General features: G+C 40.5%; 1 protein-coding gene across 3 annotated transcripts in view; it reads right to left on the minus strand.

Annotated features, from left to right (window-relative positions):
- Nucleotides 1–23,108, minus strand: part of RABEP1 (rabaptin, RAB GTPase binding effector protein 1) — a 75,895-nt gene extending 52,787 nt beyond the window's left edge. For all 3 annotated transcript variants that reach the window (XM_084651354.1, XM_084651353.1, XM_084651352.1), the window contains exon 1: nucleotides 22,841–23,108. In XM_084651354.1, coding sequence (XP_084507480.1) covers nucleotides 22,841–22,874 — 34 coding nt within the window. In that variant the 5' untranslated portion in view covers nucleotides 22,875–23,108. The remainder of the gene's footprint in view (nucleotides 1–22,840) is intronic.
- Nucleotides 23,109–25,039: the final 1,931 nt, after the last annotated feature.

The raw sequence follows: 25,039 nt of genomic DNA on the forward strand, positions 1-25,039 counted from the left end.
TTATTTTTTCCACGCAAGCAATTACTATAGTTGCCTTAAGGATGTCATTACTGGAAATAGTAGGGGAGGTGGTCCACAAAATACCAAAACACTCTATAAAAATACAATCCACAAAGAAAAAGAAAGAACTTCTGTGATAGAGAATTCAGAAATAAAACAAAAAGTACTATATGTTGCTGTAAAGCAAGAATTTTTGCTATAATTGCCTCCCAGGTACTGGTCACGAGGCAAGATATTAATTTTGTTAATTTCCCAGGAAGTACAGTACCTTAAGAAACAGAAGGTTTCATGTTACACACTTTAGATCAGTCTTTAAAAATTCGAATTCAAAACAGCAAAAAAAAATTATAAAACCCACAGACATGCTAAATACTTCTCATGCTATAATTCCACCAAACAAATGAAGTTCTGTTAAGTATTTCTTTCAATTCTACAACAGCATTTTATGAACAAGTTTCGCGTCTACCATGTAGACAATCTGAGTCACTGCTTTGAAATAATAGCCTCTTCATAGCACAAGCTAGTTAAATCAATACCCTACCTAATATATTAAAATTCCTTACATGTCACACAGACACTAACATACTCTCCACCAAAAAGAGAAGTGTTAAATATAGCACATTATACAATAAGATGCACTACTTTCTGCAACATCAAGTACCTTTAAGCAACACAAGAGGTGTAATGAGGACTATGTAGTGGTAAAAAGCCAGAGAGGAAAACAATGATCAATTTGGCATTGAAATTTTGTGAATTCAAGGATAATGCTCATTTCTGTTAATTTTTGGCCACCTAGGAAGAGATTAATTTTTGGTTACCTAGACCTAAGAAAGATACGAATAAAGGGATTCTTTAGAAGAAAGACTATATATGTTGTAGACTTCTGGTTATAAAATAAAACTAGAATATTTAACTGAAAAAATATGTTCTTTGACTATGTCTCTAATCTAATACAGGTAGCAGAGGGGAATTAAGTTAGACAAGCATTATACAATTTTTATATCTAATTCCATAACTACTAAATCTCTGAGGCAGCAGAACCCACACTGCTGTGAACACAGATTAGCATGGGGAAATCTATTATATGCAAGTAAGACACTCCTAGGCTAAGAAAGAGCCTATGAAATTTCAACCCAAAAGGTAGTTGTATGGAAAAATACTGAACACTGAGATGGCATTTATTTTCTAAGCCTCTATCAAAACTATAGCATTTATATTATGATGCTATCACACAGAGGAGTAAGTTTTAAGAAGGGTGGTTCTCCTTCTGTGGATGCTATTTACATCCATAATTAAACTCTGAGCCGAAATGTGAGTAGCTATACATCTGACTGACTACAGGTACAATTATTCTGGCTGGCCCAGATCCAAAATCCAATTAAGTTAATAACAAGAATTGAACAGATATCAATGTGCTTTGGATCAGGCTCCTTGGCACGTAACTTGAATCTGTAATTCAACACTTACAGGTGCAAACTACATCTGGTCCTTAGCCCAACTGAACATCCACTTTAAAATCTATCATGACAAAATAGCTATCTAAAAATCTATATGCAACTCATACTTCTATTTCTCAGACAATTTTTCAAATGGAAAATATGTTGTACGTCATTCCTGCTGAGCTCCTGTTTCCACACACAGAAATGCAATCTTCAGTGTTTAATTAAACTGATGAAGTAAATAGTAAACAAAGCCTGATGGATTGGTAACACTTGCAGAACTCTGCCTGACTGAAACAGTATCTCCTGTTACAAACGAGGCACAGAACATACAAAATTTTATAATAGCATTGGTATGAAATTCCTCTGAGGCAGCAGAACCTACACTGCTGTGAGCACATATTAGAATGGGGAAGTCTAATTTATCAAAAACAATAAGTTACCCTACTCTCTTATTTTAAGGGCTATTTTTAAATTAACTTGACATGTCAAACTGAAAGAGGAAATAAAAAAGGATCAGCTCTTTCATCAACCATTTCTTATCTATAAACAAAGAATATTCCAGAATATCCATTGCAACCTGATATGTTATTGAAGAGATGGCTAGAGAATCCTTATTCAACACACAAATAGAAATAAAGCTGATTATTTTATAACTATGTGATTTTGGACTGCATATCTCATGTCATGAGCAGGAGGTTGTAGACTCTCCCTACACTGGGGAGACTATACCTAAGAATACTGTATTCTGTTCTGGATATATCAATATTAGAAAAGGCTCAACAAATTAGAGGGAATATAGTGATTGGGCAGCAAAAACAAAATCACTTTATTTTTAGGGGATTCCTTTGTGAGAGAAAGCTAAAAATTAAAAGAAGGGATCCTTAGTGCTTGTAGGAACCACTTGTTGGAAGATAAGATTCTCTTACTACAACATGAATAAAATTTGTAATATAAACAAAGCATAAGGACAATAAATATTCTCTCATTGACTTGTCACTCTAAAGCTGTTGGATAGAACACTTCCCAAAAGGGCTAAAATATTATCTATACTAAAATTACTAGTTATGCAAATATATAGCAATCACTCCAGAACTAAGACAGAAAGCCAATTATCAATAAGATTATTTTTGAGCACACTGAGTCTATTTACAATTTAATAACACAAAACTTTCCACTCGATATTTGAAGTGTGGAGGAAGGCATCAAGATTTCAGACCTACACAACCACAGCTGAACCATGAAAACTGGATCATAAATATATTTTTAAAGATCTGAGAAATATTTTAATTTACAGACAATGCCATTTGTGTTATTTTCTGAGGGTCTGCATGCTGATGTCCCTATAACAAAAACAGGGAAAGAAAATGAAAATAATGTCCAGCTCTCCTGTGCTTATTCCCCAAACCAAGACACTCATCTCCTGTGACCTCACATTTGCCTGAGAGGGACATAAGTGCATGATATTTTGGCTGAGAAAGCAAGAAATTAGCAGCAAGAAGAGAACCTCTCAAAAAATAAAGATCAATCTTTTCCCATAAGGCAGTGGTGGTGCAGCCCCTGAGCTGCAGGTTGCCCACCACTGCCATAAGGTGTAGGCAGAGATCTTTAAAAGTTTGGAAAAGTCACTTCTTTGCATGCAGATATTTTGAAAAACAGGCTCCTGGAATTTCATTTAAGTCTATACATTTTTAAAACTTACACTCCCCACACCCCACCACATCCTCCAAAAAAATAAAAACTATTCCATGTATGTATCTCTAGAATGAGTTACAAAATCCACTAGTGTCCTTGCTGACAAGCTAGTAAGACACAAGCAATTCTTATTCTGAAGTTAAATGGCTCAAATCATAGAAAACAAAACTTAATATTGAATCTCTGAGAGCAAGGTTAACAGCCAAAAAAGCTGGAAGCAAAAGAGAACCTTGATTAAAGTTACTGGGTTCTCTCGGATACACCTGTAGTCACAAACATTAGACATTTTAATTACCGGACCTGGACAAATAACTAGAGTATGTTTATTAGTCTAGCTATTTTTTTCTAGTTTTATTTGAGGACATCAACTGAAAAATCTGTGATGCAAGTATCTATCTCTGTTTTTAGAATGGCATTTTTTTTTAATAGTTGAGCTCTTCATTATAACAACTGAATTTTATTTCCTGGGCAAATTATTGCCTGCACCAAAGTGAATTAAGATGCAGGAAAATGTAACCTGCAGCTGTGCAACAGAATACAGGAGTTGGTAGTGTTACAGAAGGTAGTTCTGCAGCAGCAACATTCTGAGTATGTAATTAGAGTATATTTAAACAGTCAGATTTTTAGAAACATTGTACCACTTTTCTTAGCAATCTTCGAGCAGTACCACTTACTTTATCACACAGGTGCAGGTTACTCGCAGGAAGTTATCCAGCTGTCCCCCACCTGGAAATGTGATCAACATACCCTCCTTTCAGAGTAACAGCCGTGTTAGTCTGTATTCGCAAAAAGAAAAGGAGTACTTGTGGCACCTTAGAGACTAACCAATTTATTTGAGCATAAGCTTTCATGAGCTACAGCTCACTTCATCGGCTGCATACTGTGGAAAGTGTAGAAGATCTTATTATATACACACAAAGCATGAAAAAATACCTCCTCCCACCCCACTCTCCTGCTGGTAATAGCTTATCTAAAGTGACCACTCTCCTTACATTGTGTATGATAATCAAGATGGGCCATTTCCAGCACAAATCCAGGGTTTAACAAGAACGTGGGGGGGGGGGAACAAGGGGAAATAGGCTACCTTGCATAATGACTAAGCCACTCCCAGTCTCTATTCAAGCCTAAGTTAATTGTATCCAATTTGCAAATGAATTCCAATTCAGCAATTTCTCACTGGAGTCTGGATTTGAAGTTTTTTTGTTGTAAAATAGCGACTTTCATGTCTGTAATCTCGTGACCAGAGAGATTGAAGTGTTTTCCGACTGGTTTATGAATGTTATAATTCTTGACATCTGATTTGTGTCCATTTACTCTTTTACGTAGAGACTGTCCAGTTTGACCAATGTACATGGCAGAGGGGCACTGCTGGCACATGATGGCATATATCACATTGGTGGATGTGCAGGTGAACGAGCCTCTGACAGTGTGGCTGATATTATTAGGCCCTGTGATAGTGTCCCCTGAATAGATATGTGGGCATAGTTGGCAACGGGCTTTGTTGCAAGTATAGGTTCCTGGGTTAGTGGTTCTGTTGTGTGGTATGTGGTTGCTGGCGAGCATTTGCTTCAGGTTGGGGGGCTGTCTGTAGGCAAGGACTGGCCTGTCTTCCAAGATTTGTGAGAGCGTTGGGTCATCCTTCAGGATAGGTTGTAGATCCTTAATAATGCGTTGGAGGGGTTTTAGTTGGGGGCTGAAGGTGACGGCTAGTGGTGTTCTGTTATTTTCTTTCTTAGGCCTGTCCTGTAGTAGGTGACTTCTGGGAACTCTTCTGGCTCTATCAATCTGTTTCTTCACTTCCGCAGGTGGGTATTGTAGTTGTAAGAATGCTTGATAGAGATCTTGTAGGTGTTTGTCTCTGTCTGAGGGGTTGGAGCAAATGCGGTTGTATCGCAGAGCTTGGCTGTAGACGATGGATCGTGTGGTGTGGTCAGGGTGAAAGCTGGAGGCATGTAGGTAGGAATAGCAGTCAGTAGGTTTCTAGTATAGGGTGGTGTTTATGTGACCATCGTTTATGAGCACTGTAGTGTCCAGGAAGTGGATCTCTTGTGTGGACTGGACCAGGCTGAGGTTGATGGTGGGATGGAAATTGTTGAAATCATGGTGGAATTCCTCAAGGGCTTCTTTTCCATGGGTCCAGATGATGAAGATGTCATCAATATAGCGCAAGTAGAGTAGGGGCATTAGGGGATGAGAGCTGAGGAAACATTGTTCTAAATCAGCCATAAAAATGTTGGCATACTGTGGGGCTATGCGGGTACCCATAGCAGTGCCGCTGATCTGAAGGTATACATTGTCCCCAAATGTAAAATAGTTATGGGTAAGGACACAGTCACAAAGTTCAGCCACCAGGTTAGCCGTGACATTATCGGGGACAGTGTTCTTGATGGCTTGACCCTCCTTTGCCCTTGTGTGCATAGAGACTAACAATTGAACACTCCAACACTTCTGTATGAACAATGCTACACAAAATAAGTTATAGGCTATTGATAAACGTACCTATTGTTTAACACTCAGAATCTTGAGTGTTTCTGTAATACCTGCAAGCAGTCATGCTATAGTACTATCATTAAAACAAAGCACTGCATGTTCAAAAAGTCAAATTTGGAACAGGCTGTATTATAATACAAGTAATATATAACTTTTTATAAAAGTGAATCAGTGAAATGCATTTCCTCCTAGAAGATACAGTCTTTGAACACTTGTTTCTTTTTATTTATCCCCATTCATAGAATCAAAGGACTAGAATGGACTTTGAGAGGTTTTCTAGTTCAGTTTCCTGCACTCAACGCAGGAATAAGTTATCTAGATCAGACCATCCCTTATAGGTATTTGTCTAACCCGCTCTTAAATATCTCCAGTGACAGAGATTCCACCACCTCCTTAGGCAATTTATTCTAGTGCTTAACTACCCTGACTGTTAGGAAATTTTACCTAATGTCCAACCTAAACTGCTCTTAGAGCAATATAAGCCCATTGCTTCTTGCCTTAGCCACAGAGGTTAATGAGAACAATTTTCCTCCTTCATCCTTGAACAGTTGAACAGTTTTATTTACTTGAAAACTGTTAGGTCTCCCCTCAGTCTTCTCTTACCTGGACTAAACAAACCCAATTTTTTCAATCTTCCCTCAGAGGTCACGTTTTCTAGACCTTAAATCATTCTGTTCCTCTTCTCTGGACTTTCTCCTATTTGTCCACATCTGTCCTGAAATGTGGTGCCCAGAACTGGACACAATACTATAGTTGAGGCCTAATCAGCGCGGAGTAGAGCAGAAGAATTACTTCTTGCGTCTTGCTTATAGCACTCTTGCTAATACATCCCAGACGTTTTCTTTTTTTGCAACAGTGTTACAATCTTGACTCATTCTTAATTTTCCTTTTCTATTTTTGCATGGATTTATGCTACAGGAGGGTTTTGAGTAGAAAAAAGTGAGAGGGTAGGAGAATAACCCAAGAGAAAGAGGACAGGTAAGTTAAACAGATGGGATGAGTATTGGGGAGGGAAGGAGATGAAGCCAAAAAAAAATTCAGCAGTAAAGGGAGAAGTATGGAAAAGAGTGAAGATCGGCTAGTGTTACACAAATACAGATTAAATAAATTAATCCTGCATGAATGTATACTTTAACACTAATAAATAATATGTTGCAATATTTGTAATGTAACAATACAGAATGCTACATAAACGTTTTTACCAGTGATTTCAGAATCTTAAAACATTTTAAACAGTATTTTATGCTGTATATTGGCACTTTACAGGTGCATTTAGTAAAACATCTGTAAAAAGAAAAGGAGTACTTGTGGCACCTTAGAGACTAACAAATTTATTTGAGCATAAGCTTTCGTGAGCTAGTGAGCTCTAGCTCACGAGAGCTTATGCTCAAATAAATTTGTTAGTCTCTAAGGTGCCACAAGTCCTCCTTTTCTTTTTGCGGATACAGACTAACACGGCTGCTACTCTGAAACATCTGTACCTGCTTTGTGTAGCTGAGGTTGTTATTCAACACAGAAAACTTACAAGATCTTCAGCAATACTATTTTTTATGTGGCAATGTGGCTGTAATGCAACCCATTCATGTGCAAGAGACCCAAAATGAAGGAGAGTTCTTCGGTTCTAGTCATGAGCATCGATGGTTACTTGAAATGTCCTTTAGCATTACGAAACCTGTTGTCTATTAAGTATCTAGGAACTGAAAATTTTATTTTCTTATATCTTGGGTGTCCAACTGACCATATTTTAAATTTTTAGTAAAATAATTTTAAAACATTTTTTACATGTCAAGTGGTTTATGCAGATTTTGAAAAGAATAATCAACTTAGCTATTTCTGGTTCTAGCCTTTCACCACTCCTCCCCCAACTTTATTTCCCTTTCTTTTTGGGTGTTTTGGCCATTTCATTTCTTGCTTAGTCCTGCCTGTTCCATCCTACCGCATCCCCAGCCTCTTTTGCTGTTTTGGACCCCAAATCTCCTCCTCAACTGCTCCAATCTAGCCCCAGATACAGATCCCACTCATTGATTTCCTCCCAGTTCTGATAACCCAGCTCATGTTCTGACCAATACTCCCCATATATTTTAAATAAAAAACCAAGCTAAGACCTAAAATATCTCTCAAGCTTTTCTCTCCTTAAAAGGTCTGCATTTCACTTTTCAGATAAAAGCATCTTTGTCTATAATACCATCCTGTTAACCATTCTGGACTCCGGTTAAATTTAGCTAAAATTTAAAATTTAACTGTAGTCTACTTAAACATTGATGTTTAACTTAATGCAAGTGAGTAATGTTCCACTGAGTTCAATGGGTCACATGCATAAAGATAATCATATGTACAGAATTTTTCAGAATTGGGCCTTAATTATTTTCTAGTTCTCTATCCTTTATTTTCCTTGCTAAAAGCACCTTTGTTTTTACAGGCAGTTCAGTAATGCATTCATGGATTTCACCCCCTTTAATTATTAATTAACCCATTTTATCTTTGGTATTCCTTTTTCTAATACACATGTAAATTCCTTTTTATTGCTTCCCTCTTTAACAAGCAGTAAAATCAGTGGGGGCACACATTCCATGTCTTTTGTCCGTGGGCATGTTAAACTTGATTTAGTTGGGGATTAGTCCTACTTTGAGCAGGGGGTTGGACTACATGACCTCCTGTGGTCCCCTCCAACCCTGATATTCTATGATTCTATGATATTTCTTTAATTCGCCTCTAGTTCATTTCTACTACAAGTACAATTTTTTTTTTTTAAACAAAGACACCACACAGATCCTTATGAAACCACACTGGAAACTTCTTATTCCTGCCACGTCTTTTTCCAAGAACTGCCATCCACTACTGCTCCAGCCTTCTTCCTCACAGGATTCTAATACTCCTTCTGCCGAACCATGTTTGCTAAAGTCCTGTCTACGTGAGCATTTTTCAGAAAGTCACCCACTTTTTCTGCTCCATCAGTGAAGTGCTCGTATAGGCAGGGCACTAGTGGTTTTTAACTACCGTGTTGTGCAAACCAGCTCAGGGTAGGCACAAGTGGCACAGTAATAAAAATACAAGTGGCCTGCATGAATTCGCACTCAAATGGTTGCTACCCCCAGTCAAAGACTTCCCCAGAAACATAGTGTAGAAAGGCCTGGATTTTTTTTTTTAATGCCTATCAAAATAAGCCAGCTATGCATTATGTTTCTATATTTCAACTTCTATTTTCAGGAAGCTAATCAGTCCGTGGAGATTGGAATCATTAATTCCTTCATTTCCTATCTGATTAAAGAATCACCATTATTTCCCCCCCATCCCATTATATGTCAATGTCTGCAGTCAACCCTCCTTCCTTAGATATTAACACAAAAACCTTGACAGCATTTTTCCTGTATTACTAAGACTGAATAGCTTTCCTCAGCCAAGCTTTTCAATATTCATTTAATGTGAAATTAAATGTCCTAAAGAGTGTGTTCACCTCTCCCTTTATTCTGTCAGACTGGTCTACCTCACTAATAGGTGAACAAAACATTTGAGTAGAAAGACATTCTAAACAGATATGCAGAATAAGCTCTCTTCTAAGCCAAGTCTCATCAAGATCACCAAATATACAAACCTTCTCTACCTCACCCAATATTTTAAAGTGAACCCTATTAAATGGTCAGGTGGTATAATGCTTCACAACTACACTGGTGGCGACAGGTTGGGTATGTGTAACTACATACCGCAGGAAAAAGCTGACTGTAGCTACACCCAGAAATGAAAGGCTCTAGCAGGGGGGAGACAGCAGGGAAAGGCTCCAACAGTGAGAAGCTGCCAGAGACTTTCCCTAGTGCCCCCTCACTAGATCCTTTCTTGGAGGCAGGGAAAAGCTCTGACAGCAGGACACTACACAGTTGAAAAAAGCAGTGTAGGTGTTGGAGGCACTGCTTGTGTGTGTTTTGAGCCATATAGGATATATAGCCTAAGGTTCTGGTGTTTCTGTACTCTGCTCATGTAAGCAGTGCCTCACTGTCTACACTGCTGTTCATACCCATGGCTGGGGTGTGTGTGCAATGTGTGTACTCCACATCCCATCATAAGCGTATACATAGCCTACGGACATATTAAACTCAGTCTGTATTTCATGATCATTCACAGGAGTATAAATGTCTTCAACTAAATCTTCACTATGCTACCAGATCTCATTGTTTATATCAGCCAACCACAGAACCCAGAAGAGGATTAATTGTCTTAACTTCACATTTACTCACTTTAATGACTTCTATCACCCTTCTTTCTATATGCAATCTAAAATGTTCTGTTTTATAAAATAAAGTTTCAATGAAGATTACAGTTTATTCTATTTAATCAAAATTGCCAATATCTGGTGATTTAGTGTCCCTCAGATCCATAAGCATTTAGGAAAAGATTTTGATAACAGTGTCACCACAAAGCAGATGCTTCTGCACTATTTCTCACCTTCATAATACTGGTCTGAAGTAGCAACATTACTGAATCTCTATATTTTAAGAAAAAAATTGAGCTAACCAACCTAGTGCTGATTTTCTGTCAGGACAAGTTTATTGTCAACTCCTTTGCATAGAAAAATGACTTAAAACCAAAGATCTTGTAAATAGTTTATCACTTGGACTGCCAATATATTAATGTTATCCTCTTCTGGGACAAGAGTGAATAAAATGCGACTCACGTCACCTCACCTCAAATAATACATAAATCCTGCTTGTTTTCTTTGAGGAAGTCATTTTACATACAAGTCAAGATCATTCCATAAAAACAAAACAAATACAAACAAAAAAACCCTGCAGTTTTGCCATTTTAGCTAGACTTATTATCTAAATGTAGACTTGGGCCAGTCTACATTTACTCCAAAACTACCAATCTCCCAAAACTCTGAAGAGGTTCATCAGAAAAGCTTCATGTAGATTAAGTGTCTCCTTAACTCTGCAGGGGAGGGGCAATCCAGTGTTGAACCCAATACCCTTTAAAATTAACTTTAGAAAACAAAAGTAAAGAGGGTAACTGGAGTGAGAATCATGAAGACAGAAGTAGTAGAAAAGGGTATAAGCAAAGGAAGAAAGTAAAAATGCAAAGAAAGTAGAAAAAGAAGGAATAAGGGGGAAATAACAATCTGGCAAGAAAGTAAGGTGACAGGTGAAGACAAGAGAAATAAAGAGAAAGAAGAGTGGAGTCAGCATTTGGGAAGACTGCAGGGCAATTACCTCGCCTTTCCCTACATATCTGTATTAATGTAAAACACGAGCAGTTAAACCAAACTGGCACCTTCCCCACGCATTTAAATTTTTTTTGACACAGCAGTTGTGAGAACAACAACAGGATGCAAATCAATTTACAGGTGTGCATCTACCAGATGTTATTACTTCAGGAAAACTACTCAGTGGATATACAACTTAATAAAATGGTCTGGAAAACACGTCTGGCAAATGCAGGTGCATAGATTCCATGATGATGAGTGCAGTATAAGAACCTATGTAGAGTAATATACATCTTCCTGCAAGTTTTCTACATTTGATAAGAAACAGGATGAAGTTCCAAGTTCTACTCTTCTGAACCGTCGAGAGGAGAAAAATTCTCCTCTGACAAGGGAAATTTTATTTATTCAGATTTTTACTGCACTCCCACATGCTAAGCACATGTATTTTTAAAACAAATATTGAAAACAAAGTTCTCAAGATCTTTCCAACTCTAGCAGACTCCCTTACAACCATGATTTATGAAATCCTTAATGGCCTCTATCATAATGAAGATGGGTTTCAGGTGTGTCTTTCTGGGAGAAACCTGTGAACACAGTTAAGTCTTGTACCATGGAGCAAAAGCCAAAGCTCAGACCCACACCATGCTTTTTGTACCAATATAGTTAAACTGGCACACTCCCTTAGGACATGTCTACACTACCCACTGGATCGGTGGGTAGTGATCGATCCCTAATAGCTCTGCCGTCGACTCCAGAACTCCACCACGGCGAGAGGCAGAAGCAGAGTTGATGGGGGAGCGGCAGCCGTCGATCCCGTGCCGCGAGAACGCGAAGTAAGTGATTCTAAGTCGATCTAAGATATGTCGACTTCAGCTACGCTATTCTCGTAGCTGAAGTTGCATATCTTAGATCGATCCCCCCACCCCAGTGCAGACTAGGCCTCAGTGTGGCCACAGTTACACTGGTATAAAGGTGCTTAACAGTATAGCTTATTTTCATAGATGTAAGCCATACCAATATAAGAACCTTTTATTCCAGTATAACTGTCTCCACACTAAGGTATTACATCAATTTAGCTATATATTTTTAAACAGATATAATTAAATTGGTGCAAAATTATGTGTAAACCAGCCCCAAGAATATTCTACCACCAGCCCCTTCCTGAGTATATCAGGAGAACGGTTGCATAAGTGACTCCGATGATCACAACTTTCGCAGCATCAGGGGACTAAGTACCCAAGTTACCTAGTCGTTGAGTGTTTATCTTGAGTTTCATCTGTAAATCAACTGGCAGCCTAAGCAAGATCACAGAGCAGATGTAATATGCTCACAGTGAAAAAGCCCCTGAAAGCCAGCCCACACATTCTGCACTGATTCAACATATAGCCCTATGTACAGCACAATGCAGAAATCTACACTTTTTTTTTAAAATATACCTCCCCTGAAGACTGATTTAAACATGTACTCACCTAACTTATAACTGGCTTTACAAAATTACTAAAAAGAGAACATCCATTATACCACATAAGATGCTAGATAATCAGATCACTTTTAAGCTGATTTTAAGCCAAATTTATCCCTGGCGTTACTCCATTTCTTTCAGCATAGTAACACCACAGTTGAATTTGACACACCCCCTCCCCCCCGAAAAAGCTACTGCTTGGTAAATTTATGTATTAAAAAACAAAATACCACACTGCTAGTTCAGAGTCTCATCCAAAACCCTTTGAAGTTAATAGGAGTCTTTTGGCTGAGTTCAATGGGCCTTAGGCGATTTTTTTAAAATTCAGATACAGTTTAGGACTGTTTAACACAAATATAGGACTGTTTAACATAATTAAATATTATTGTTGTGTAACTGCAATTTTCCAGCTTCCTTACTTTATGGATAAAGTGATATAGAAAATACAAATGCCAGATTATGTTTTATTTTTATGCTCTGTGGTCAATTCCAAAGTATTGTTTCCTACATTTTTTTTAAATTTCAGAATTCTTAAGCTACCAGTGTGCGTATGATTTTGCTATGACACACATAAACAGGCCACATACAATTTCTAAGGAGACAGTGTTTCTCTTAATGATTTCCACCTGTACAAATAATACAAATTTACCCTATCAAGACTTGTGTTGGGAAAAATAGTTATAGATGGAAATATTTCAGACAAAATTAAAGTGAAAGCTAGTTAACTGATTTGGAAAGAATGACTTTTTTTTTTTTTGGAATTTTACATATTCTCAGCTCTCTTTTTTCCACCACAGTAGGTAGTATCTTAACACTTGTTAAAAAGATCAGCAAACTCAAGCATACAAGAAAGGGCATCATCACTACTAAGCTGATCTGTTCAGACCACCTTCTAAAAAGTATCTGTAAAATAGCTATAAATCACCAACGCTGATCAGCTCAAAATTTTCTTTTCCTCTTTCACCCATAAACTACCAAAACTTTCTTCTACTGAATATCGTACATTAAAATGGCTCTATCATCTTTCAACAATTTATTTTGTTTCTCTTTGCCTTATTTATACTTATGCACCATTCTCCTTTTCACCTATTCCTCCTCTGCAATGAGGTGTGTACTAACTACATATCCAATAATGTATGCTTTCTGAAGACAGTTTGTATAGCATTTCGCATGCATAATTTAAGTTTTCACAAACATGGCCTCACACGGAGATGAGATTGCCCTGTCTACTACTTTTTGACATAACAACAAAACCCAAACCCCATAACTTTTGAAGTTAAGAAAAGCCCCTACAATTTAGTTGTTATGAACAATGTTATTGATCCAGCACTGAAAAATAAAATTCAGTGTATCCACAGAACAAGAGGAGCATAAGTAGCAGAGCAAGATTCCTACACCCTGTCCTAACAATGTGCCGAAGTAAACATTGCCTCAATTTAAGGATTAAAAAACTGAGGTAGGGATATTAGTGACTTGCTCAAAATCAACAATGAATTCAGAGTTCAGATTAGGAGTTCCAGTCTTCCAGACTGTGTGCTCAGACCACCATCTCTCTCCCACTCTAACAGGTGGTTTGCTATGTGAAATGTTTACTAGAACAGACAGACAGACTACCAACTTATTTAATATAGGACACCAAACAACTATCAGCTACTAGTGTCTTTTGGTCAATCCCTAGGGTCGAAATGTAAGAGCTAGCTGTGAAAGACTTCATATATCCCCTGAGCTATTGAACGACTCCCAACTTGGTTGTTTTTTTACATCTTAAATAAGTTTTTCCCAATGAAAACCTGAAAAGTTATTACAAAAAGAAATTACTGAACATGAATATCAACCTTACAACATGCATGTGACTGGACTGCAGTCAAACGTCAGTGAAATACTGTTACTCTGAAAACTGAAATGTGTATTGATAAAAACAACCAGATCCTGAAGACATATGAAGCAGGGGAACTGGAAAGCCAACAAATGACCTTACCGTCAGTGAGAGAGGAAAATGATGTGAAGAAACTGTAGGAGATGATGGTAGATCCTGTCAATTTTTTTCATGAAGAGTCTGTTAGACTTTACAGAGAGGCAGGAGGCAATCAAAAGTAGCAAATAAGCAGCTGAGAACCAATGAAGCTAGAGAAGCAGGGCTATTTGGCAACATTAAAAAAAATGAACAAATGTGCAGCAGAGGAAGTTTGTGTGGTCATGGGATTTTATCCCAAGGAACAGGAATGGAAGAAGCAGAAGTTAAGGATGTGCCAACATTAGAAAGACAGGCCTTGTCATTACGAGAATAGGGCAAAGCGGAAGGGATGGGGAAACAGGAGGGGAGGAATTCTACAAAAGAGTCAATGGAGGAGAGAGCAGGAGACAGAGGAGCTATGGACTGCACTGAAGGTTGCAAGAGGGCTGGGAAACAGTGGTTGCATTGTTTGAAGGAGATGAAGCAGTGATTGACGAGAGGGAATGAGGAAACAAAGGTCAGAGGAGGGACAGGATTTAGTGAACACAAGGTCAAAGTGACTGGTCATTTGGTCAGTGAGAGAGTAAATCCAGGACTGAAGGTCAAATGGGGTGGTGAGGCTGAGCTAACAGGTCTGACAGGACATCAGTATGGAAGCTGAAGGTTGCCAAGGGTAAAAGGCCAGAAACTGTGAAGAGTGGAAAACGGATGGCCAAGAGTCTATGGCTATGTCTACACGGCCCCGCAGTTTGGACCACAGTGATGCAAATAGCAGGGAGTACCAAAGTGATGCACTGTAACTCCTCCGTGTGGATGATGTGGGTGAGAACTAAAAGGTTCCTACTTATTAACGCAGTCCTCTTCAAACAGGGCTACAATAAAGCCTACCTCAGTGACAAAGCTGGATGTTGAGGAGTCCAGCATAAGGGGCAGCGCACAGAAGACAGTGGGAAAAGACAATAAGAGTCAGAGTATTGTTCAAAGGAGGAGATTGGGGCTGGAACTGGCTGGACAAGGAGAGAAGTTGTGAAGATGTGACCCACCTTATGTAGATGGCAAACTTTTTGGAGAAGGAAGCAGGTCTTAACAATGCTTGTGAAACTACTATGCAAACTAGCAACACCATACAAATGTAGATTTACTCTGTGTATTTTGATCAACAGTGGACTTCAGTTTCCAGGGCTGACAAGAATTAAATATAAGTTTTAAAGGTGAAGTAATATATACATTTTTTTTTAACTGAAAGACATAAGAACAAACTGAACGTGCATAGTTTGTTGATTCTTCTTTTGATATCAAAATCAGTGAAGAAACGGATTTCCAAGGACTCAATTCTGCTTCCAGTCATAATTCACCATTATGCTTTACTGACCATACCAAGACTAAGATTATATGACACTTATACTATTTATACAAGGAGAAATTTGAAGAGACTAGTACTATTAGGCTCAGTAGGCATTATTTCAGGTACTCAAGGCAATTCTCTAATTGTGTTTCATAATTCTTGTTCACAGAAATACTAGACCTTTGGATTCCAAGATATACTCCTTAAATATAGACGTCAGTATTTATAGTGCCTGTTCTTTCAACTTTATTATCTTAGATTGATTAGAAGACTGCATACTACTCAAGTTCTGCTTATCAATGCTATCAGCCTTATGCTTGAGGATTTCAGTAACTGTAAAATCAAATATAATTTTGAAATAAAATGTTTACATATTAGTTTCCTTGATTCATATTGTTCTATTAAAGAAACCCTAATGTAGTACAAATAATTAAAACCATTACTGTAGCTTAAGAAATCACTTAATATTTTTAAAAACATATTTTAAAGCAAATAAATAAATAAAAACAGGAAACCATCACCTAGGCAATCAGAAGACAGAGTAAGCCTGCATGTTTGTTTGTTTGTTTTAAATTCTCCACTGTTTACAATAGCCTCTTAGAAGTTTAAAAATAAGATTCCTTTCCGCAGCAAATCTGGTTTTGGCTATATAAAAACTTCAATTCCACACTGGTACGGTAACATGGTAAAATTTGCACTGTTGCTACCCATACTGTACCTTTCCTGTGAATCCACTGTAGTCTACGGGTATGTCCACAAAGCCAAAACACCAACCCTCCCTCAAACATCACACCGCAGCAGTGAGTCTCAGAGCCCAGGTCAACTGACTTGGGCTTGTGCTAAGGTGATAAAAATAGCAGTATAGATGTCCGGGCTCAGGCGAGAGCCCAGGCTCTGAGATTCTCCTCACCGTGTTTCAGACCCTGGACTTCAGCCCAAATCGCAACATCTACAGAGGTATTTTTAAGCTCCATAGTGCAAGCCCCATGAGCCCAAGTAAGTTTGACCCAGGCTCTGAGACGTGTTGCCACACTTTGTTTTTGCTGTATAGACATACCCTACAAATTAAAAAATGCACATAAAATCCATTAATTTCCAGAAGTAGGTTTTTTTATTGGCAACGACACATCAGATTTAAAATCAGACCTGGACTGAGGACACTCTCATTCAGGTTAGAGACTCAGGCTTAGGAGCTCAATAGGTTGACCATGTTCTCTTAAGTTAGATAAATTGATACTTTGGGAGAAAAATATGGTGGCTTCACTCACAATACAAAAAACTGTTATACAAACCCTGTCTGCTCATTACTGTACATACTTTATTCCTACAAGATAAAGACTAAAGAAGCCAAATCATGCCCTTTGCAAGTGGAGGGGATTAATCTGGAAGACCCTGAAAGGTACCAAGGAAGGGATCAGTAATGGCACTTCTGCAGCAACATCTTTCATCTTGTTCTCATGCCACAGAAGCCATTCTGACTGGTCTTTCATAGGGATCTGGCTCTGTGGGTAGAAGGATATGGAGGCTGGCTGCTCTCCACAGTTCTATGCCTTCCTCCAATTCCCTCATGAATCAGCGAGATCATTCTGATTCTGTCATCATTACTTACCCACTTTCTCCCTTTGTGCTGAGAATCCACCCCACCTGATGGGGAAAGGACCAGCATCTTGGGGCACCAGCCAACAGGGAAGCAGAGTACCTACTAAAGCTGTGCTGCTGTCAGAGGGAGTTAGGGAACGGGTAGCTAGGAAGCAGTATAGAACAAAAGAGAGATTCAATCTATGTGGTGGGTCAATGCATACTGTATTTTGCCTTCAGGCCACGAGACAAGCTAATTATCAAGAACTTAAAGAACAGGGTCACACTGCCTTACAAAATAAAGATAAGTTTGCCTAAGAATTCTAGAGCTGGCAATATGCATATTCAGGGTCTTTACCTCCCTTCAAAGAACAACAGATTCCCTTTTAGCAGCTAAACACAAAGCCTATATACTGCATTGATCAAAGAAGTGTACAGCTGTTAAAAGACACATGCACTTTTGTGAAAGCACAACATGCACTTTAGAACTTTTTATGTTATTAGGCAAAAAATACTTGATCACTTCCAGTCTATTATGCTGTATCATAAAAAGTGGAAAGACTTTTTTTCTGGAAAACCCCAATCATTTGGAAATTACTATCCAACCAAAGGAAAAGGTTTAAATCTGTCAAGTTTGTTCTGTTATCTCTATAACTCAGAATTATATTTTTTATTTTTTAGAAGCCAAACTCAGGCTCCTGTCCTCTCACCCCTTTGAAAAAAGAATGTTCTTTCTGAGGATACAGACTAACACGGCTGCTACTCTGAAATCTCCCATTTGAATGACACCGAAGTGTCCGTGCTAATCTCCTTCCATTTTTAAAAGGTTGGTTTCTAGTGCTTTTCCTTTAAGTAACAGCCTTGAAAATGTAACTGATTATTAGGGCTTGAAGTATGGCACTGATTTTTCAATGGGTTACTCAGAGATTCCCACTTACAGTGACTTATGTCCAGCCTTTGTGATCTGTGGAAACTACAGCCACAAGTTTCTAAATTTTTTGTGAGGGTCCCAAATTGGTTTGTCAGTGTGGGGGACAGCACTGCTACCGATGGCACTAACGTCACAAGAGCTCTCACAACCTACGTCCTGCAGCTGAGCAGGTTCCTCTAATGAGAGCCAATGTAATCTCACTCTGGTCACAAGGAAAGAAAGAAAACGAAAAGGGGGACTTGTGGCACCTTAGAGACTAACAAATTTATCTGAGCATAAGCTTTCGTGAGCTACAGCTCACTTCATCAGATGCAAGAAAGAAACAGTGTATCTACCAGATTAAGCACAGAAGCAAGAGATTCCTGCATTCTAACCCTGGTAGCTGAACTTTCCATTCAGTATGACTGACTGAAATTGTAAGTTTTCCCTTGTCAGGGAATACTATCAACAGAAGCAGTCTGACTGAGAAACAAATTTCATTTGCTATTATACTTTTAAGTTCAAGGCATTTATACAAAGCATTACAACACTAACATTAAGCAGTCTTAAAGGGGACTCATAAGTATCTATATTCTATATAATAGTACTTTCTTCAAAGTATCTTACAGACATGAATACGGGAGCTTTGTTAGAGCCTAAGTATTCAAACAAACAAAAAAAGCTATTTCTGAAAGTTTTGTTTAGTGACCAATAGCCTGCTTTTCAGAGGTGATCAGCATCCATTGCTGAATGAAGTCAAAATGAGTGCTGGATGCTCAAACAAACAACAAACCAACAAGGCATTGATTTATTATCATTCCTGTCACACAGTCCAACAATCTATACAGCACTACAGACATTCATTAAAACTTCAAAATACCTTGACCAAGAAAAAACAAGAAAAGCACAAACCTACCTGTAGAGCAGGTTCAAATCATTAACTAAAGACTCAGTTGACAGAACACTGCACAAAACAACACTGGCAGCCAATTTAGCCTTTTTGTGATTGCTATCACATGGAAACTTTATTAGCCTGCACAAAAGAATTAAAGAGGTAATTCAATTTCTCTGCCAAGCCAAATTACAAAGAGCAGAGATTTGACATTTATCCTTTTCTTCTAGCTATTCAACTTCTCTTCTTCTTGGACCTGTTTCTTTATGAGTTTAGAGAATAATGTGGGATAAATAAACTACTCATATGTTGCCCCTAAATACGGTTTTTAAAATGCAGTTTCCAAGAGAGTCGTTAGACTTTTCTGAACACCACAACACAAGTGTCTTTCTTTTGTATGTACAAAAGATGTACAACAGCTGCTTGCAAAGAATATTACTAATTATCAAAAGCTTGGAATTTTCCCTGAAGAAAAAAAATACACTTCTCCTGTATTGTCACATACACTAACAAAGTATTAAGCTATCTTAGACCAATAAAGTTTATGCCAGCCCTTCCAAGCAGCACATTCAATGTAAGTAACTGAATAAAATACTAAATAATTCCTTCCTCCAACATTTTTCCTCATGTTCAAAAATAATGGAGAAGTTGTACATGATTCACTTTTCAGTGGACTATTTAAAAATAAAACAGGCAAGTTGTTGAGAACAGCAGAATCGCAATCAAGGTGGAGAAAATATAGGGAATGATCCTTCTGTTGCTGACGAATGAAGAGGGAGAGCAAGCCTGTTTTCCAGCTCTGACTACTACAGTATGAAAACAAAGCAACCACTTCTAGCATCTATCCATCTAGCCACAGCTTAGTTACCTGTCCTCATCTTCGAGCAGTTGGAGAAAAACAGAGGAGACAAGTTTGCATCTCATAAGAGTGAGCACTGATCAAATTATCAAATCACCAAAGCTTCATACACCTTTATTGTCACCAGATTAATATTGCTCAGAAGCAACAAAACAACAGTAGGTACAGTGACTGACACAACACTACCTTTCCCCATATAGAAGCAGCAAGCATTTGCACAGTGCATGAGTCTGCTGTACACCCCCACCAGGCTACTCTGAAAAAGCAAAAACAGCAATCATAACAACAAGTTGGTAGATCTTATAACCGAAGGAAAGACTTAAGAGAAACACTGCTGCTGTTCCTTCCCAGAGAATACACAGTGAAACCCATACTAACAGCCGCCTCTAACTGGAAATATCCCTTGTCTTCAACCACTTTAAAAAAATCCCCATTAATTTTATATATCATTTTACACACACAAATTACTGTACTTTTATTATGTAACAGATTTTGAAAGGGCCCAATAATGCAGGTTTCAACGTAAACTGTTCTTCTTGATTATTTGCACCCTAACGTTCTCACATTCTTCATATCTACTCATTTTCACAAGTACTCCTAGGACAGCAATTTAACTAAGGAAAATGTAGCCCACTCCACACAACTCAAGAACAGAAAAAATAATCTTGCCACACAACTCCATCTGAATAGGTAAACACCCACACTCACCTCTCAGAAGGACAAAAATCCTGAAGTATGCCATTCACCTTGAAGAGGGGAAAAATGCAAACACGCTCATCCCTATACACATATCTTCCTCCAGAGTTTGCCTCTTTACTTAAACGTTGACCAGGTAAACAACCACCGCTCTCCTCCCCACAGGATAAGGTCCTTCTTGCATAAGGAGACCCCACCCCAGTAAAATGTAATCCCCTAGATACGCATCACCATAAATTGGTAGTTACCCTCTTCTATGAAAATCCTTGCATAGGTTAAGTGCCCTGCTGCCAAGATAAGTGGCTCCCTATGGTGTCTATCCATCCATGTCCCATAAATCCCACCAAATATCCACCCTGCAGAACAATGTCTACACAGTCTTTTATTCCTCCCCCATAACCCTCCTGTCCAGTTAAACTGATAACCAATCTCAAGATAGTCATCTCTGTACAGGGTCACTCCCATCCCACTCCATGCTTTTTCTGCACAGAAAGACAGTACTGCCTCCAAATATTTCCCTGCAACGTCTGTCACTCCCCCTCCCAAAACAGACATAACCCACTCCGTGTAAATTTCCAGGCAAAGTCTATCACAAATTCCCAATTCTCCAGGGCAATTCTTCCTGTTCCCATGCCCAGATAAATACTGCCACTGTCCGCAAGATAAGACCCTCTCTGCAGTAAATGTCACTCTCCACCAGGAAATGCCTATCCAAGTAACCTGCTTCCCACCTTTACCCCACCACATAATACAAGAACTAGTGATCACTCAATGGAAACTAATAGGCTGCAGGTTTAAAATAAACATAAAGTAGTACTTCTTCACACAGCACAGTGTCAACCTGTGGAACTCATTGCAATGGGATGTTGTGAAGGCCAAGAGTTTAACTGGGTTCAAAAAACAAGTTGACCAGTTCATGGAGAAAAGGTCTTATCAATAGTTATTAGCCAAGATGGTCAGCGATGCAACCTCATGCTCTGGGTGCCCTTAAACTTCCAACTTCCAGAAGCTGGGACTGGATGACAAGGGATGGATCACTCAAAACTGCCATTCTGTTCACTCCCACTGAGGCACCTGGCATAGGCCACTGCTAGAAATAACATACTGGGCTACACTGACCATTGGCCTGACCCACTATGGTCATTCTTATGTTCCTACAGAGTTGGTCATCCACACATACACCATTCCTCTACCCATGTAAATGCCCAACACAGTATAAGCATCATCCTGCAGGGTCTGTGATTACCTAGGCAAGGGTTCTTGATTGGTAAACAACCCTTTGCTGGACAAGCATCATCCTGTGGTGTGCTGTCACTCCCCCTATACACTCTTGCCCTGGTAAATGTCTCCCCATTCAAAAGGTAAGCATCTCCCTGCAAGACCTGGCACTTCCTATCCCCATGTCCAGGCACATCACCTCTTTCTCTTGATAAGCATCTCCCTGAAGGATCTATTACTCTTACCTCGTGCACAAGTACCCAGGAGAGAGTGGCTCACCTCTTCATCAGAATAAACATCCTCCATACACAGCCCTGCCCAGATAACCTTACTCTCAGACTATCTCCATGCACAGCTTGTCACAGTCTCCTCCCCCAGGTAAATGCTCTCCCCCCTGGACGAGCCTCTCTCCCAGGGTCTGTCACCCCTGACATCCCAGGGATATATCCCCTCCCGTGCAGTAGCATCTCCCCAACCCCAGGGCCTGTCACTCCACATACCAGGGAAATGCCCCCCACTGCACTAGCATCACCCCCAGGACCTGTCACCTCACCCTCATCCTGGGAAATGCCCCCCCATACACTAGCATCTCCCCAGGACCTGTCACCCCCCCATCTTGGGAAATGCCACCCCCCACACTAGCATCTCCCCAGGACCTGTCACCCCCCCCCCATCTTGGGAAATGCCCCCCACCGCACTAGCATCACCCCCAGGACCTGTCACCCCCCCATCTTGGGAAATGCCCCCCCCACTACCATCACCCCCAGGACCTGTCAACCCCGCATCTTGGGAAATGCCCCATCCCCTGCACTAGCACCTCCCTGGGGCCTGTCACTCCCACCCCCATGCCAAGTAAATGCCCCCCCGCCCCGCACTAGCATCTCCCTGGGGCCTGTCACCCCCTACCCCGAGAAATGCCCCCCTCCCCACAGGGCCTGTAACCCCCCGCCCCGGGCCTGTCACTCGAGCCCTGACACGCTCCCCCGCGGCTCGGGCTCGGCCCCCCCCGTCCACGCCCCCTTGGCCGGTGCGGCTCCCCAGGCGAGCCCGGGGCTCCGCAGGCCGCGCCCGCCCCGCCTCGGGAGCGCGGCCGGCCCCGAGGTTCCTTTACCGTCTGCGTGCGGCGCAGCCCCGGGCTGGGCCATGGCTCCGCCGGCCTCCCCCGCTCCCCTCAGGCAGCGGCGCGGGGGCTGAAACCGCTACGCCAGGAGCCACTGCGAAAGACGGGAGCTGCCGGGCCGGGCCTCCGCCGCCTCCGCCTCATCCTGACAGCGGGCAGGGGGCGGGCGGAGCGGCGCGCAGGCGCCGGGGCCTGACCCGGGAGAGCACGGGACCCGCGCGGGCTGGGCCGGGCCGAGCCGAGGCCGAGCGGCGGGAGAAGAGGATAGCGGCCCGCACGCCCCGCCCTGGGCTCAAGCCGGGGAGGAGGGAAGGCAGGAGTGGGAGATGGGGCAGCTGCCGAGGTGGAGCTGAGACCATCAAGCTGGGGCCTGGCTTTGGGGCCTGGCTTTGGGGCCCTGGTCTAATTCTGTGACCACCACTCATAGTCTGGGGTCCCAGCTCCTGGGCGGGGGCAGCGCTTGGTGGGCCGCAGATGAGGAAGCCCCTGCGACCCCATTCCACGGCGCTGCGATGGTTATTCTTGGCACCGTGCTCCTGACGTATCCGCTGTTGGTTTACTTCAAGGATACTACAGGATTTGATCGACCGATGGCCTGATGCTGCGCCCTGCGCGTCACCTGCCAAATTTCCCCAAGCTTTTGCCTTTGTCAGGGGTTTGTTCTGTAGGATCCTCACTTCGTCAAGAAACCACATTAAAATAAACCCAAGCATTCAAACATGTACTAATATAAAATTTGACCTATTAGTTCTGGTATCACTAGGGAATCAAGTGTCGGATTTATTTTAAATGGAAAACGGAGTCACCCTGTGAATCCCCATGACTCCTTTAAAACTTGCCCTAGACACCCAGGGCCAAATTACTGCTAGCATAAGTGGGCACAACTCAGAAGGGGTCTGCTAAAAGGATTGCCTTTACTAGTACATTAGACTTCACTGCAGTCCCATCAATTACATCCATGCTGAATTTAGCCTAAATACCTGATGCATCAATTTTGGCAAGCCAGCTCTTGCCCATAAAGTGATAGAAAATTAAATTGAATGTCAAAATCCCCAAGAGGAAGAACACCCATGTAGATCCCCATGTCCTCAGCTGTAGGAAGACACTGAGGGGGAAGCCATATGAAGGTCCTAAACTGCAGATGAAGGTGAATAGTGCAACATACTGTATGTAGAGGAGGAGAAGGAAAACACATTCTCCGTGTTAGGAAGTTATTTTAAAAGACTATTGTGATCAAACAGAACAAACTAACCTATTCTATATTATGACAAGGTCTGGTGCTCAGAGGACATGGATTCGGATTATAGAACTTCATTTCTGCATCTGCACATTAACATATTTTATACTATACACTGCCTAGAGTGGGTTATTTTACATATGGATACTGGCCACTAATCCAGCTTCACAAACAGATATGAAAATATAGCTACTGAAACCACCCATCCCTTTGGCAACCTACTCCTTCCTCACCTTTAGCAACTCTTTCTTCCCACAGCAGGTTTTGTCCCAGAATGCTTCTTTCTGCCATTCCTCTCCCATTTGACCCTGAGCTCCTTTCATCTTACCTCACTAAAGACAGGAGAGCACAGTCTGCACAAATAGAGCCATATTTTCAAAATTGCTCAGCTGTTGTTTATGCGCCTAAATAAAAGGCCAGATTTTACAAGTATTTGACACAGTAATCACTGAGTTCTTTTGAAAATCTGGCCCTGATTGTGCGTGCTGAGCACCTGAAAATCTGGTCTCATGTGTCTCAAGGTAGGCACCCAAAAATGGCATAATTCCCATTGACTTAATTGTTGTAGGCTCAAACCCTCAAGGAATCGCTCACTGCTGCAAACAGAAATTCAGATAATCTCCATCTTGTAACCTTATTTATCTGCAGGTGCTTAATCAGGAATGAGTATAAAATCCCTCCAACCATCCAGATCATCAAAACACCTAGTGGGTCTTATGACATGCTCAAGAACAGTGCTTATACATTACAGGGTTTAATACTGTAGCTGGGAGAAGAGGAAGGGCTGGAACTTTGTTTTCCTGTTCTCCTATCTAGAGCTTGACTAACTTTATAAGTAAGTTTCATACTTCTGCTTTGTTGTCTGCTTTGGAGGGTGATAGGACCTGTCAGGTGCCAAGAGTTACACAGTATATAATAGCAGTGTCTTGGAATTTAGAACAATCGGATCACTC

This window comes from Lepidochelys olivacea (assembly GCF_965140295.1).
Source record: "Lepidochelys olivacea isolate rLepOli2 genome assembly, chromosome: 17".
Taxonomy (NCBI): Eukaryota; Metazoa; Chordata; order Testudines; family Cheloniidae; genus Lepidochelys; species Lepidochelys olivacea.